This window comes from Ambystoma mexicanum, chromosome 10, assembly GCF_040938575.1.
Source record: "Ambystoma mexicanum isolate Mex_15411 chromosome 10, UKY_AmexF1_1, whole genome shotgun sequence".
Taxonomy (NCBI): domain Eukaryota; kingdom Metazoa; phylum Chordata; class Amphibia; order Caudata; family Ambystomatidae; genus Ambystoma; species Ambystoma mexicanum.
This window is the reverse complement of record NC_090932.1, coordinates 893619851-893635008: the sequence shown is the minus strand read 5'-3', so window position 1 is coordinate 893635008 and position 15158 is coordinate 893619851. Positions and strand designations below refer to the sequence as shown.

At 45.1% G+C, this 15158-nt stretch overlaps 1 protein-coding gene across 9 annotated transcripts in view; it reads right to left on the bottom strand.

Annotated features, from left to right (window-relative positions):
- Nucleotides 1-15158, bottom strand: part of MCF2L2 (MCF.2 cell line derived transforming sequence-like 2) — a 3251461-nt gene that overhangs the window by 2421011 nt on the left and 815292 nt on the right. For 8 of the 9 annotated variants that reach the window (XM_069618639.1, XM_069618638.1, XM_069618642.1 and 5 more), the window contains exon 5: nucleotides 10634-10753. In XM_069618639.1, the coding sequence (XP_069474740.1) occupies nucleotides 10634-10753 (120 nt within the window). The remainder of the gene's footprint in view (nucleotides 1-10633; nucleotides 10754-15158) is intronic. The other variant, XM_069618641.1, reaches the window with a different exon arrangement.

Sequence of the window (15158 nt, the reverse complement as noted above, 5' to 3'; positions counted from 1 at the left end):
AAGGGTCTTTCCTGTGCCAAGATGTCTAAAGCAAAGCAAAAATGCTGTGTTCCAAACCCTATCCTAGCCCTCGCATTCTAGCAACTAACTCTAAGGAAGTGAAGGATATGTCTTTGGCCTTGAAAGTGCACAAATGTTCAAATTCAACAGAAAAGTTATAACTCTAACCAAAGTAGTTAGTGTTCACAGTTCCAGGGAATGGCTCCCTTCCCCAGGTTTCTCCAGGGCAAAACAAAAATTCAAAGAAACTGCTTCATAGCCCAAAGGGATAACTTCCTCCTCTTGTTATCACAATTCACTCTAGGAGAAACAACATTCAGAATTACTCAAATCCCAAAGGCATGGATCTTCTTAGGGATTTTCCTTTCAAAAGGGACAACACAACTTGTTTGCGAGTGTCAAACTTGCAAGACAGCTGGTATACTCTCCTGCCGGGTTCTTTGTTCATATTCAATCTAGTTCAAACATCCTAAGGGCATGGGGCTTCCTTCGGATTCTCCTTTTACAATATGCAGTTCTCTTTACACACTTGAAGAAACCTGGTATACACTCCTGCCAGGTTCTTTACTGGCATTTAATGCAGTTCACTTTTACACACTTGACTTTGCCTGGTATACTCTCCTGCCAGGACTTTCTCAAGTAGTTCACTTTTACACATTTGACTTTGCCTGGTATATTCTACTGCCAGGGGTTTCACACAACTCTATATGGGTGTGGATCCCAGATCTTTTAAACAACACACTATGCACAAAGAAAGACCCAAGAAGTATTTGTCTTATCTTACATTCTTCTCTCTTGTTATAATTACTTTTACTTTATTTCCACATTTGTCAAATACTGGGACTGTGAGGATTACTGAGGAGGCATAAAGGGAATATCTGATTCGCCATAGAAAAGAAAATCACCTTCTCTGGTTTCTTATAACAGTTCCCTATTGTCCTAACCCTCCACCATGGGCTCACTGTTATTGTGTTTCTTGATGTGCTTCACATACTCTCGTTCAGGTCTGTTTCTGGCTTCTGCAGTACTCAGGCAGCTTTCCCCAGCATCAGTACGGTGCTCCAGCAGCACACCGGCTCTCCACGTCAGTGCAAAGCCTCGTTGTCGGCTTCCCCTTGGCAGCACTCTCCAGCAGCAGCACTGTATTGTTTTGGCGCACCGGCTCTCCACGCCAGTGTGAAGCCCCTGCATTGGATTCTTGTCTCGCCACCACAACTCAGGAGCTCTCTGGGAAAATTCCATTCTTCTTCCTCGTCCCAGTATTTTCAAAGGCTTCATGTAAACAGGTTTGAAAATCAGTTCTTGTCATTCTGATTACAGAATTTTGAAGTATGCCGTCAACAAGTCTTGTGGGTTTTTGAAGGGGACTGTTACAAAAGACCATTAAGGCATGAGGGATGGATGGGACATCCCTAAAAGGAAAAGGGTGATACCGCGTCTCACCCGATGATGTCTGGCCCACTCTCAAAGGGTCACCTCCGCTCATGTGGTCCTCCTTCATACAGCCACCTCCAGGTTCACGTCCCCTGGCCACATGAAGGGAGGGCTGCTCTGGGAAAGTAGTGATGACATAATCAGATTCATCGCATAGCCCTCACCATGTATGGCACACATCTCCAGCATTAACAGTCCCACTCACAACCAGCAGGACCCTAGCAGTGCAAGCTCCCCCACAGGCCACGTTAATGCAATGAAGTAAAGCATTATTAACTTCCTCCTGCTTCACACCCCTCTCCAGTAATGTGTGCTCTGTCAGCACTTTAGGATTCCAGCACTGTGAGCCTCCTCCACAGATTAACTCTATTACCACTGCATTACCGCTGCATGACCGCACCACCGTACTACAATTTTGGTTGTGAGATAGAGGAAAAACCTACAGCAAAATGCTGGAGGTAATTTAGCTGCCTTACGATAAAAAAATCTACAAAATCAGCGGAATTACCACCAGCGTGCCACTCCCCTATCTGATAAATCTCTTTAGTTTGTACAACTCTACTGCTTCCTAACAATATTTGTGCTCTATCAATACTATAACTACATACATCCAGCCTACTTGTCAGACACCACACTGGGAAAGGTGCTGATAAGTTAAGATCGGAGGCAATTACTCAGTAGGCACTAGTAGTAGCATGCAGGCCAGGAGTGGCATCCAGGACCCACACTGGAGAAAGAGGAAGCACCAACATTCCACAACAGCAGCTACTAAGGAGCTGGTGTAGGAATCTGCAGCGACACCCTGCAAATGTTCTGTCACCCATGACTGAGAAATTGTATATTGGCGCATGCTTTCACATTAGTGGGTGAGTAGCAGCAGTATTTTCTGCTCTGATTTCACATGCCCATGCTCATGTCGGCCTATACTGTTGAAATAACCCTTTACCTGTTCTTGCTTTGTCTAACTGACATCCACTCCCACTGGTCTGGCATGAACAGATCTACACTCCACCCTCTGGTACTTGGCAATGGCTATGTATGTTTTCTACACTTCCAAGAGCACCCATAGCCCACACAAGCCAGAGATTCTGAGGTTTGGGGAAGTTGGCATCAGGGCTTTCCTCTGTGGTGGCCCAGCAGAAGATGTAATCCAAACATATGGATTCACCTCTTTATTTTTTCGAGGATAAGGATGGGATAAATCTCTGTGGGAAGCAGGGCGATCTCTAGACCTAAGAAGAATGTTCCTATCCTGGAACTGCCTTATGAAAGGTGTCAGGCTGTGTAGACTGCACTAGGACATCCATTCTATTAGGGTTAGGAATCTCCCTCAAGACCTAAACGTCTCCTTAAGTCTCAGAGATACTGCACCTCCTACCCTGTTCGACCCTTTCATTCTTGTTATAAATGGGATTGGGATTAATGCTGATACACACATACACACTAACACTAACAGTTCATCTACAACTAAAAAAGGGGTTCTATCTTGGAACTTTCCAACCAATAGGTGTATCAGGGGTCTCCTAGCCAATAGGGATACATGGTCTTCTGTTGATGATGTCATGGTCATAAACTTAGAAAATGGATTTCAGAAACTAGGCCGTGGTGCTGAGGTGTGCCGCAAGGTAAATCTTTTTTCCCCAATTAAACATCCTTGGCACCAGCATTGTGCTAAGCGTGTTTAATAAAAACAATATATATTACTTTGTGCTGTGGTGTGGTGTTGTGCTGTGCTGTACTTTTGAAGTCAATTTCTTTGTTGATAATGTCAAGGTCATTAACAAAGAAGATGGATTTGAGGAAGTAGAGCATTGTTCCGACGGTGCCACAAGGTAATTCTAATTTACCACCCTTAGCACCAGCACAGTGCTAGGGGTGCTTAATCAAAAAAGAAAAAACAGTATGATATTGCCGTGTTGCTTTGTGCTGTGCTGTATTTTCTGAAAATAGTCTGTATTTTTTCTCAATTTTATTGAACTTTACCAAAAGAGAGTGCAATGATCAATGTTTTTTTGTAGTGTTTACATCCTCCCTTCCCATAAATTAAAGTTATCAGAAGAACAATGTGCAGTTTTTATTTTATTAGGTGTATTGGTGGTTCGAGATCTGCATTGTTCAATGTACTGTTCCTCATCTCAGTATCGAATGAATAATTCATACCATTATGATTTCTCAATTCACATAGTGTGTTCATATCTTCCGTTTCTTGTTGATTCTCGATCGCAGTAGTTAAAGACATAGATATTGTTCATGAATCACCATGTTCCTCTTCCTTATCCCAGTAGTTTCATAATTCTTGATCTGAGTATTATTTTTGAAAATAAAGCGTTCATAAGTAGAGGTAGTCCCTAAAAGAAGTTTTGTGTTTATAATGTGTAAGCTATATATGTGTACAAACTCAGTCTTCCTCGTGACAGTCCCCCTCCAATCATACCTTGCTCTTCTTCATCACATGCCCCCACTAGTGCACTCTCTTATCTAGTGGATGCCGGAAAAAGATGAAATACTTGATAAACCCGATATTGTGTAGCTCAATAACAGATAGTCATAACAAATGAAATGACATCAGGTGGGTTATCAGGTACAAAGACAGAATTACAGGTGGTGGGAGGTATAGCATAGCAAATCCCCTGAAATTCAGTGAAAAAACTTGAGTTGAAGATGTTAAGGTGCTGGTTTAACACTACAAAACCCCTGAAATTCGGGAGGTGCTGAAGCTGCGCCACCTTAACCATGATGCCCCCATTGCACAGCCCTTAAGCACACTCATGACATCACAACTGACATCACTGATTATATGACATAGGACATCACTTAAGGCATCATGAGTGACATCACCTGTACAGGATATCACGTGTGCAAGAAAGAGAGATGCAACATTTGAAAAGGGTGGATTCAGCATGATTGGAATTTGCATTTAAAAATACTCTCCATTTGAAACCACGGCATTCCTATGCATCAGATTTACCCTGTATTGATTGAGCATTCGCCATGATGAGACACTCTAGTACCTTCATCATTCTGTTCTAAAAACAGTCCCCTATGCAAAAAAGGCATTTGAGTGCTCTGATAAAGATGTTACACCCGTCTGCTAAAGAATACAACACAGATAACACGGGGCAGTTTCTGAAGCCAACGTATCAACGTATGGCGGACAACTTACTGTCATTATAACAAATCAAATGTTAGGCCTTGACCGTAAAATAGTAAAGGCTAGGGCAGGAGGCCTGCAAGGGTCAATTATGTTAAAAACACTTTCATGTTGTCAGGATACATAGTAGTCAGGACCAGAGTGACTAATGTACTGATGTTCAAAAGGTTTCAATAGTTTTAGTGCCAATATTTGAAGCCGGCATTCCACTGCACGTTTTGAATTATGGCTTCCATTTATCCTCACCAGTGCCTTTGCTGACCTCTAGAGATCCAAGGCTTGCAGACATCTGCTATATTGCATCTAAATTGTCAATTACTTTGTGCAAGAGCAACTTTCCACAGTTCCCGAAACCTTACTTACAATACTTGATAAGTGTTTTTGGACATTCATAAAACACAGGGTATATTGCATCTGTGCTATACATTCAAATACAGTCAGTCAAAGATTGTTTCCCCATGGCTGGTACTTACCAGTGAGGCCATTGATGAGATTACAGCTGATGCCTGCCTGCTTTCTCACTTGATATCATACCTGATGGCATCTGACATGCCGTATGTGGCTAGGGAGTATGGTTAAATGGAAGGGCTGTACATTTTGCAAGTATTGTCAAGTGCAGACAAACCTTGTCCTGCATTCTGTGCTTTTACATGTCAGGGTGAGTATGAATACACATGTGGCTTATCAGTGAAAGACTCATGGTGACAGGCACAGCGCAATGTCAATGCATGTGTGTTACATACTGCAAAATTTACATGTGTCAACAGCTTACCCGCATACTTTGCTATATCACAGGAACAGTATCTTTTTTTAAGTCAAATTTTAATTGCTTCTTTCAGATTATACATCAACGAGTTCACAAAAAGACACAGTAATACTTTTTCCAAATCTCACCCTTACCCCTTCCACATCCCCCTGGCAGTATCCCCTTTCTATCACCATGCTGTTAGTTCTTCTCTGCGCTGCATGTGTTAGGTGGCTTATCTATTCATCCCTCGGCCTCAAACACCGGTCGGTATTTCATGAGGAATGGTAGCCAAAGCTCGTCTATGTTTTCCCTAGACTCGTCCAACAGCCATGCAAGCCATTCCGTGTCATAAATGTCCCGCACTTTCAGTAATCATTCCATCTTTGTGGCCTTCTGTGGCCTTTTCCAGTATTGAGTCACACACTTCCTTGCGGCTAGGAGTAAAGAGGGGGTCATATGATTCAATGAGTATACCTCATCCTCCCCCTCCCCATACCCCACAAAGAACAAATAAAGGGGACATATGTTGTGTAATTCCATCCAGGTCCCTTATCCATGCTAGGACCTTCTTCTAGAATCTCTGAATGTGCCCACATCCCCACCACATGTGACCATCCTTTCTAATCGCCTGGTACCAACTCCAGCATCTCGGGTTCACCCCTGTCTTCATCTTGGATAGCCTGGCTGGGATGTAGTGCCATCTGTGAAGGAGCCTAATGGAGTGTGTCTTATATTGAGTGGCTATAGAGGTTTTATAGGCATTCATTCACATGAGTGACTATAAGTTGTTGGCAATACCTACGCCAGATCCTTTTCCTATTGATTGCGTGCTTGGATGGGTTTGCCCGGCTCTGCCAGGTATATCTCCCTATAAAGCGAGGCGATGAGGCCCCTTGACCCCCTCGTAGTCAGGATAAGCCTTTTGAAAGGTGTAATTTTCCTCCGGAGGCTGTTACCCCATCTCAGATCAGTCAACAGCCCCTTGAGCTGGAGGTATAGGAATACTGGTAAGGTGCCAACATTCAACACTGCCTCCAGCCTGTTATGTGCCATGAAGCCCCTACTCACCCATGATTACCCCGCTTTCTCCAACACAGCATCATACCACCCCTGGAGCCTGCTGGGTTCTAATCGGGGGGGGCCGATATGAAGCTTATTGGGAAGTCCGACGTCCTGAGCCATTGCATTCCCCCCCTTCCCTCAGAGTTTCCAAAATACTGCTAGGACCAGGTGGTTTATTATCCTCTTTGGGATCTTCTCTGTGGGTCCCACAATCATTCCCCCATGGACACCGGGTCCATTAAGGAGTTTTCTATGTAAACCCATTGCTTGGTGTCATGTTGACCAAGGTAATTTACCAGCACTGTCAGCTGTGCAGCCATGTAATATGGAGTCAGATCTTGAAACCCTAAACCTCCCCTATCCTTAGGGAGACAGACCATCTCATAGGCTATTCTTGGCTTCCTGTTTTGCCATAGGAACCTCGTGAGGGCCTTTTGAGCCATCCGCAGGAAGGCTTAGGGGAGCTCGATGGGTATCATTTTTAAAAAAATAGAAATTTGGGCATAATCGTCTTCTTGATTGTGTTCAGTCTCGCCATCCATAAGAGTGTCAATCATTCCCTTTTACCTATGTCCTGGTGGATCTGCTCCCATAGGGCATGTAATTCACTCTGAACAGCTCAAAGGTTGTATGTCTGAAGCTCTCCTAGTACATGGGGGATGGATTCCTGGGGGTAGGTCACATACAGCAACATGTTGTCGGCAAAGAGGCTCAGTTTAAAGTCCCTCTCCTTTATCTCCACCCCCTTGCCCTTGCCCGTTCATTAGTCTGAATACTCACCACCAGTGGTTCCATTGTTAAAGTGTAAAGAAGGGGAGATAGGGGACACCCCTGACGTGTCCCCATTTCCAAGCCAAAAATTTATTTCCGTTAACCCATACTTTTGCCGTGGGGCTTGAGTACAGGGCCCTGAACTGCTCCCTTCAGGACCTCCGGAAACCCATTCTCTCCAGAAACCTTTCAATGAATGCACAGCTCACGTGATTGACGGAAAGCATCACCATGCCTGATGTTCTCACCTGTCTCGAGGTCAAAAGGTCTAATGTTTTCCTGAAGTTATCTGAGCCTTGCCTATCATGGATAAAGCCCACCTGGTCCCTGTGGATCAAGCCAGGGAGGGCCGTGTCCAGTCGAGAAGCCAGTACCCTAGTGAAGATTATTGTTTTGAGCTTCAAAAGTTAGATTGGGCTATAGGACGAACATTTCGTCCGATCCCTCCCTTCCTTAAGCAAGACTACAATTGGAGAATCCGAGGGTGGAATACCCTCAATACCCCTGATACTGCTGAAGACTCTGGCCAGGTGAGGGGCCAAGGTGTCTGCATATGCATTTATAGAAGGCCACTGTAAACCCATCTGAGCCTGGTTATTTGCTTACTTTCAGACATGTTATTGCCTCCAGTACCTCCTCCATACTGATGGGCGCATCTAGCCATTCCCTATTATGGGCTGTTAGTGTGGGGAGATACAGGTTTGCTAAGTAGCCTTACTGATCCGACATGGGGCCTAATCTCCGTTCATGTACAGGTCTTTGTAGTAATCTGCAAATTCTGCAGCTATACCCTTTGGGTCTTTCTGAATCCTCCCACTAAGCCCTTGTACCTTTTCAACCTTTGGGTTTAAGCCTATAGGCCAGGAGCGTTCCCACTCTATCCCCCTTCGCGTAATATTTATGCATGGTGAATTTCATCCTATGGTAAATCCGTCCCACCAATAGATTCTGAAGTTCCTGTTTTTTCTCCTGGATCGCCCTTCTAGGATTGCTAGCTCTGTCTCCAGTTTATTCTCCCCCAGGCTGTGCTCCCTCCCCCGCCCACCCGCAGTCTGCAACGAGAAGACCCTTAATTGTGGCTTTGGCTGCCAACCATACATACTTCAATGCTACCTCCACAGTATCGTTCATCTCAATTAACTGTGTAATTTGCTCCTTCAGCTGGACCCTGAATGGTTTTTGGAGAGCCCACCCTGGGGTTATATCATCATATTGTGATCCACTCCACTGAGGCTTCCCTTATGCAGTGAGCAAGATGTCTTTCTACTAATAAGTAATCTATGCTGGTGACGGTCGCATTTGGTGCAGAATAAAATGTGTGTCCCCCTAATGTTGAGTGTAACTGTTTATGTGCATCACGCCTTTGACCCTCCTCCAAGCACTGGCTCAGGTTCAAACTGATGTGGTCTCTACCTCTGGGTTTCCTGGCCCAACAGGGAGGAAATCTAGTCCAAATTCAGAGCATACAGAGTCACCAGCGTGATTCCCTTATCCCCCAGTTTTCCTCTCAACACCAATAACCTGCTATCCAATTTGGTCTTCATCTGCAGGTGTGTCACTTTCATAGCTTTGGAGACAATAAAACCTCCTTCTTTACCAGATTGTTTGAGGCCCAATGTGCTGAACCCATGTGTCTCCACGGCATGTGTCTCTCCAACCCCCTTATGTAGTATGTCTCCTGGACAAAGGCCACCGTCAATTTCTTTTGCGTGATTTCCCGAGCCTACAGAGATCATTTGTAGGGTGAGTTTAACCCCTTCAGATAGAGTGTTTCCACCCTAATGTTGGTTTCAGACGACGTCATGGTACATGCAGGAGAAATGTTGTTCTCGGGGTAACACTCCAGCTATCCTTGCCTGACTTCCTGACCTTCGCAACCCTGATTAGGTGTACTTCCAGTTCACCTACCCCGTCCCCATTCTCCTACCCCCCAAACCCTCCATAACCTCTAATCAGAACAACAAAAAACTAGGTTTCAACAATAGTCCCTGAGATGCCCAGAATATACCAGGCCACAACTCGGGTCATCCTGTCACCCCTTGGCCTGCTACTATCAAGCCTCTAATCTTTCACCCCATAGCTTCATTAAGCTTCTTTCTTCCCATTCTGCAAGATCCGCCATGCAATCCCCTACCCCTCCCTCACCCAGAGTCACCACAATCTCATCTCCAATTCAAACTCTAAGGATGATCAATTGTGTGCCTTTGGCGATGGATTTCCCATTTTACGGAATTTCCTTGCCGCTGTCACCTACCTCTGTGAGCTCTGTTGTGTGAATGCCCTCCTGAAAGTCTCTCTGATGGCTCCCTAATTGTCATCTCATGCTTCCCCCATGCTTCTGTTTCAGTTAATGTAGGAGCGTGGGTACCTGCTTGGCATCCCTCACCAGTTACTGGCTGTTCCCTACTGTAAACGCATATAGTATTTTTAAATGCAAACTCAAACCAAGCTGAATCCACGTTTATATGCAGAAAGGTGCTTTTCAAATGTTGCCTCTCTATTTTTAGCACACGTGATTTGCTGTATAGGTGATGTTACTCATGATGCCATAAGTCATGTCATATGCAATGTCATCAGTAATGAAATTTGTGATGTGATCAGTGTGCTAAGGGGCTGCACAATGAAGGCATCATAGTTAAGGTGGCGCAGCTTCAGCACCTGCCAATTTCAGGGTATTTGTGGCATTAGCTCAGCACCTCAACGTCACTTCAACTAAAGTTTTTTCACTGTATTTTAAGGGTTTCGTTGGATTAGAATGTTTTACCTTGACATCACTTCAACTAACGTTTTTTCACTGAATTTCAAAGATTTTGTTGCACTGAACATATTTACCTTAACTGTCCCTTAACTCAGCCCTGCCGATAAATAATCACAGTAAAGAAATACGCATCCCTACCACCACACAACCATATTACCTCCCCCTCATCCCCTGTGTCTCTGATCTTCTTTATGTGCCTGTCTGCTGGTTAAGCCTCCCTTCTTTTCTCCATCCCACACCCACCCACCCACCTATTTACTATCCACACAGACAAAGGTCTGCAGACACCCTGGCGACGCCACCATAAACTACCTCTCGGACAAGGGTGAGGCACCAAAGACCACTATGGTGGGGATGGGCACAGTATAAATATTCAATAACACAACATCATTTACGAGATCACTGTAAATTTGCTATCCAGAATTCCTGAAACTGGATGAGTTCAAACAACTCCCCTGATTCCCTCTGAAGGGGTGAATGTCAGAATGTGGTAGGTCTGATTAACACATGCATAACATGAACATGACAGGGGTTACCATACATGCACACTCCTACAAAGTCGCAATGATATTCCGTGTCTAAATCAAAGGAACGACGAATATGGTGTATGGATTTATACACTTCAAACAACACTCTATCAGACAGAAGCTATCATCAAAACAATAGAGAGAAAAGCAAATGAAGATGAGAAAAGAAAAGACATGCTTACCGGTACCTTCATTTTAAAGTCATCTCGGTGAAGCCGTATACCAATATCAGCGATTGTCCTCTGAATAAAGCGGGAGGGGCGCAGAACAAAGACAAGCTGCAGATTCCCAGGAAACGCTCCCTGCAAGGCAACAAAACAATCAGACACAAGAAACAACCACAGGGATGCAGAAGTCCATAGGATAGGGAGACCAATGGTAATCCTTTGAACCTACTCCACAATGTGCACAGGAGTATTGAGAGTGATGTGGCTATTATTTTAAGGGTAGATTTATGTACAATCTGTTAAGTATATGACGACACTTGGAGATATCCAAAACAGCACCCCAATAGTTGGTTAACTGGATGCATATTTGCAGGCTCCCCCCGCTTGCAAACACCCTTGCAATGATGCACTCACGCAGTTCTGTCCTGAAACTCACCTAGAAATCTTCTAACAGGAAGTTGCAAGTGCCATTTTCCCTGGTACCAACATGTAGAACCCTTCCATTGTCAACCTTCCCACAGCATGCCACACCTTTAAAATAACACAGATTAGCCAATTCCTGCTGCAACTTGGCAGCTCCAACTTTCTCTACCCACTGCAAATTGGCTTGTGCCCCTGGCATGAAAACTAAGTAGCACAGCAAAAACAATCTTCAACGGCAGCCATTAAACAGACAAGGAAGTGTGGTGATCCCTGCAAGTGTAAGGAAGGATGGTGATCCCTGCTAGTGCAAGGAAGGATGGTGATCCCTGCCAGTGCAAGGAAGGATGGTGATTCCTGCTAGTGCAAGGAAGGATGGTGATCCCTGATAGTGCATGGAAGGATGGTGATCCCTGATAGTGCAAGGAAGGATGGTGATCCCTGGTAGTGCAAGGAATGATGGTGATCCCTGTTAGTGCAAGGAAGGATGGTGATCCCTGATAGTGCAAGGAAGGATGGTGATCCCTGCTAGTGCAAGGAAGGATGTGATCCCTGATAGTGCATGGAAAGATGGAGATCCCTGCCAGTGCAAGGAAGGATGGTGACCCCTGATAGTGCAAGGAAAGATGGTGATCACTGAAAGTGCATGGAAGGATGGTGATCCCTGCCAGTGCAAGGAAGGATGGTGATCCCTGATAGTGCAAGGAAGGATGGTGATTCCTGCTAGTGCAAGGAAGGACGGTGATCGCTGCTAGTGCAAGTAAGGATGGTGATCCCTGTTAGTGCAAGGAAGGATCAATGGCAGTTAATGCTGTAAAAGATGGGGCATTGTTTTGGCAGCTCTAAGAAGTAGCTTAACGTTTTGATGCTATTTTCTGTCGACGGGTACAACTGATCACAGTGACCCACACTTGGGCCCATTCATATCAGACGCCCAAGATGTCTTGTGTGGTGTCCCCCCAAGATCAACCCTATTACGTTCGCATGTCAACATTTACTTGTACTCGCTTCTGAGAGCCATTAATCATACCACCCTCAGCGACTACTGTCACTCTGTTTACTATCAACTCCACCTGAGAATTGCCAGCAAGAAACACATTTCCAGTCCCTACAATCCCACCTTTTCACCATTGAATCATCAATGGCAACCCCTGACCTGAAACCCAATGGCGCTAGCAAAGAAATGCTGTTTCTCATTATTGAACAGGTCATTAGTACCCATCCTCTTTCTCTCCTCTCCTATAAGGAAATCACTACAGCACCAAAGTCATAAGGCAATCTCCATTTGCTCAAGCATGATTCTCAAAAGCAGATCTGATGTGTGGCCCCATTGGTCTACTATGATAAACCCTGTGCTTCATCTTCTTGGAGGGCGGGTCTTGGTAGAGAAGTCTACCTCCAACACATAGCCCAATCATGTCCACTAACTCCAGCTCAGCCTCAGCATATACATTCCCCTGGCCAGAAATTCTTCAGCCAGACAAGAAACTGGAAGAAAAAACCTGGTCTTCCCTGGGAATGCACAAAAATCCTCCAGGGAACTGTCATTCACAACTTAAATGAATCCACTTGAGGGCCTCAGAATACAGCAAAAATTAAATATTCTTTTCTTCGGCGCCCCTTTGACTCAACGCATCTATTCCAGGTTCTTGGAATATGTTGCAACTGGACAGAAGGCCAGTGCTTTGCAGTTCGCTTGCCGCAGTTATTGAACATACTGCGTGAGGAAGTTGCTGCCCTGGTAGGGGTATAAATATGAGTACAATTTAAATATTGTACAGCTTAGCCTCCCACAGCACCTGACCACATCTTCTCATATCCAGAGATAAACCATAGTGTGCCTAAGCTACACTTGGTTCTCTGCTGCACAGCTTGCAAGACTTCGAGGCTTAAAACCAGCAGGTGGTTAACAGGGAATAAACATAGCCCAATGAAAGGCAAATCGACTCCACAGAAAAGAACACAATGCCCAGACAAATGCAATTAAAAATAACAAGAATGTATTACTGGCAATTCATTTAGAAAATAAATTGGCAAAAATACCAAAACCAAAAAAAGAAAGATGGCCAACCGCTCAGTGGAAGATTGGCGAGTAGTTCACTGCTTGGTATTAGTGCATTCTTTTTTACCCCAATGTCCCGAAGGAGTTCCTGGACCTTTCAGCTTCTCAATGTCTGTAGGATTCCTGGTTCCTGGACTATGGGCCTCATTACAAGGTTGGAGGTAGTCATGGCGCTATTAGCGCCAGGGCTGCCTCCAAAATCGTTCCGACTCCGGTCTGGTGGATGGAGCAATTACCGGTCCATGCCGAGGTCGACGGGACCGGTAATTCCCCATAGCCATTCCCCATTCCCATTTCAGCCCCCATAGGGCTCAATGGGAAGGGAGAAGGCGGCAATAAAGGTACCCGAAAATGCGGTACTGTTATTGACCCCGGTATCCCTTTGCTGGTCCCGTCCTTAATGCCTGGTAATACCAGGCGTTAAGGAAGGACCCGCAAAGGGTACTCGTAGTAGGGCGGTAAGGGATTACCGGCACCGGTGCCCTTACCTGTGCTGGTAATCCCTTACCGCCCACCTCGTAATGAGGCCCTATGTCTTTCCCGGCAACCTGGGATCAATAATTCTGCAGCAGGCTCAACTCTTGCTTTGGTTACATGCTTGATCTTTCTCCTGCTCATGAGCAGATATCTCATCTCGCTCTGCCAACTCACTGATAATGGGCTTTAGCATTTAGTGGTGCCTTTCTTCAAAGTGAATGTGCTCAGATGTGTACCCCTTGGGCATGATTTGTGCATGCAAGCCCAAGGGGGACCCCACTATGAGAAGGCCCCATCCACCAGAATGTTTGTCCTTCCATCTCCTGATACAAAATTCCTTCTATGACATCTTTGTCTTTGAGGAACTACCAGTAAATGACAAACTTGACATTGTGCACATCATGAAACATGTACACTGATGTACACATTTCACCTTAAATATCTCAACTTTATGGCCATTTCTGACTCCATACATGCATCAAATATGTGTATATGTGTCACCCTCAGCAGCTGGAGTGTCAGCTCATGCATCTCTGTCACCCATTGCTGCCTTCCAACTTGGTTTGATGTACACCTATGTTAATAACAGAGTGCATCTTCTTCACCCCTTGACAAGAGATAATGCATCGATGGCCTGCTGCCCTCTCTGCCCAGACAGCATCTGCAGTGCTCAGTTATGTGTCGCCTGACCCTCTGCTAGTGGCTATTCCATCTCTTTTTGTGGTCATCTACGGTTCTGGCAATTGGTGCAATATCACTGACTTTAACAGAGATGCCGGCCTGTGTTTTTCATGGGGCCCTCAAGACAAGCCTTCTAGACAGTCTAGATTCCTTCATCACCTCCATCAACGCTACAATATGGTATTGAACGTGAGGGGGCACGCATGGATCAGTGTTCTGTGCTGCTATCTGAGTATGCATGGCAGCACTTCCTGTGTTTACAATGCAAAGTGCATTGACAACTGGAATGGTTTTACCATTGATTAATGATCCAAGGTGCACTTCTGCCTGCACTTCGTCGGTGGCAAGCATTACATTTTGCATTGTTTCTGGTTCAACCCCAACAAAAGCGTGTTGAGGTGTTTCCCAGAGTTTAGACATTAGATTCTAAGTATGCATGGTGGCCTTTTTCTTAACATTCTAGTGATTTGGTATCGTCATGGGATCCCAGACTTTAGGCATCTCTTGACTCAAGGTGACAGTGTATTGGTTTAGCGCTCACCCTCTTGCCGGAGCTTAGACTTTTGGTCTATGGGTCAAAATTAAGCAGTTCTTTACCTTTCCGTTGCCAATTAAAAGCTTCGGGATACTGGCCAGGGCCCTTAGAAGCTTGCACTAGGGTCCTGCAGCAATGTCCCACATCGTAGGATGGGGCAGCATTCATGCCCTCCTGGCTAGAGGGGTCTGGTAGACAAGGTGATGCCAATAATTTCTCTCTAAGGTCTGGCTCTTGGAAAATTCATGTGACAGACTGCATTTGGGACTCAGAGTATGCTAGTAGGTCAAATTGTTCCACTTGACAAGTTATGTAGGCAAGCTGGTCCGTCTAGTTGGGAAGATCTTTGTAGCCCTTAGAAAGAC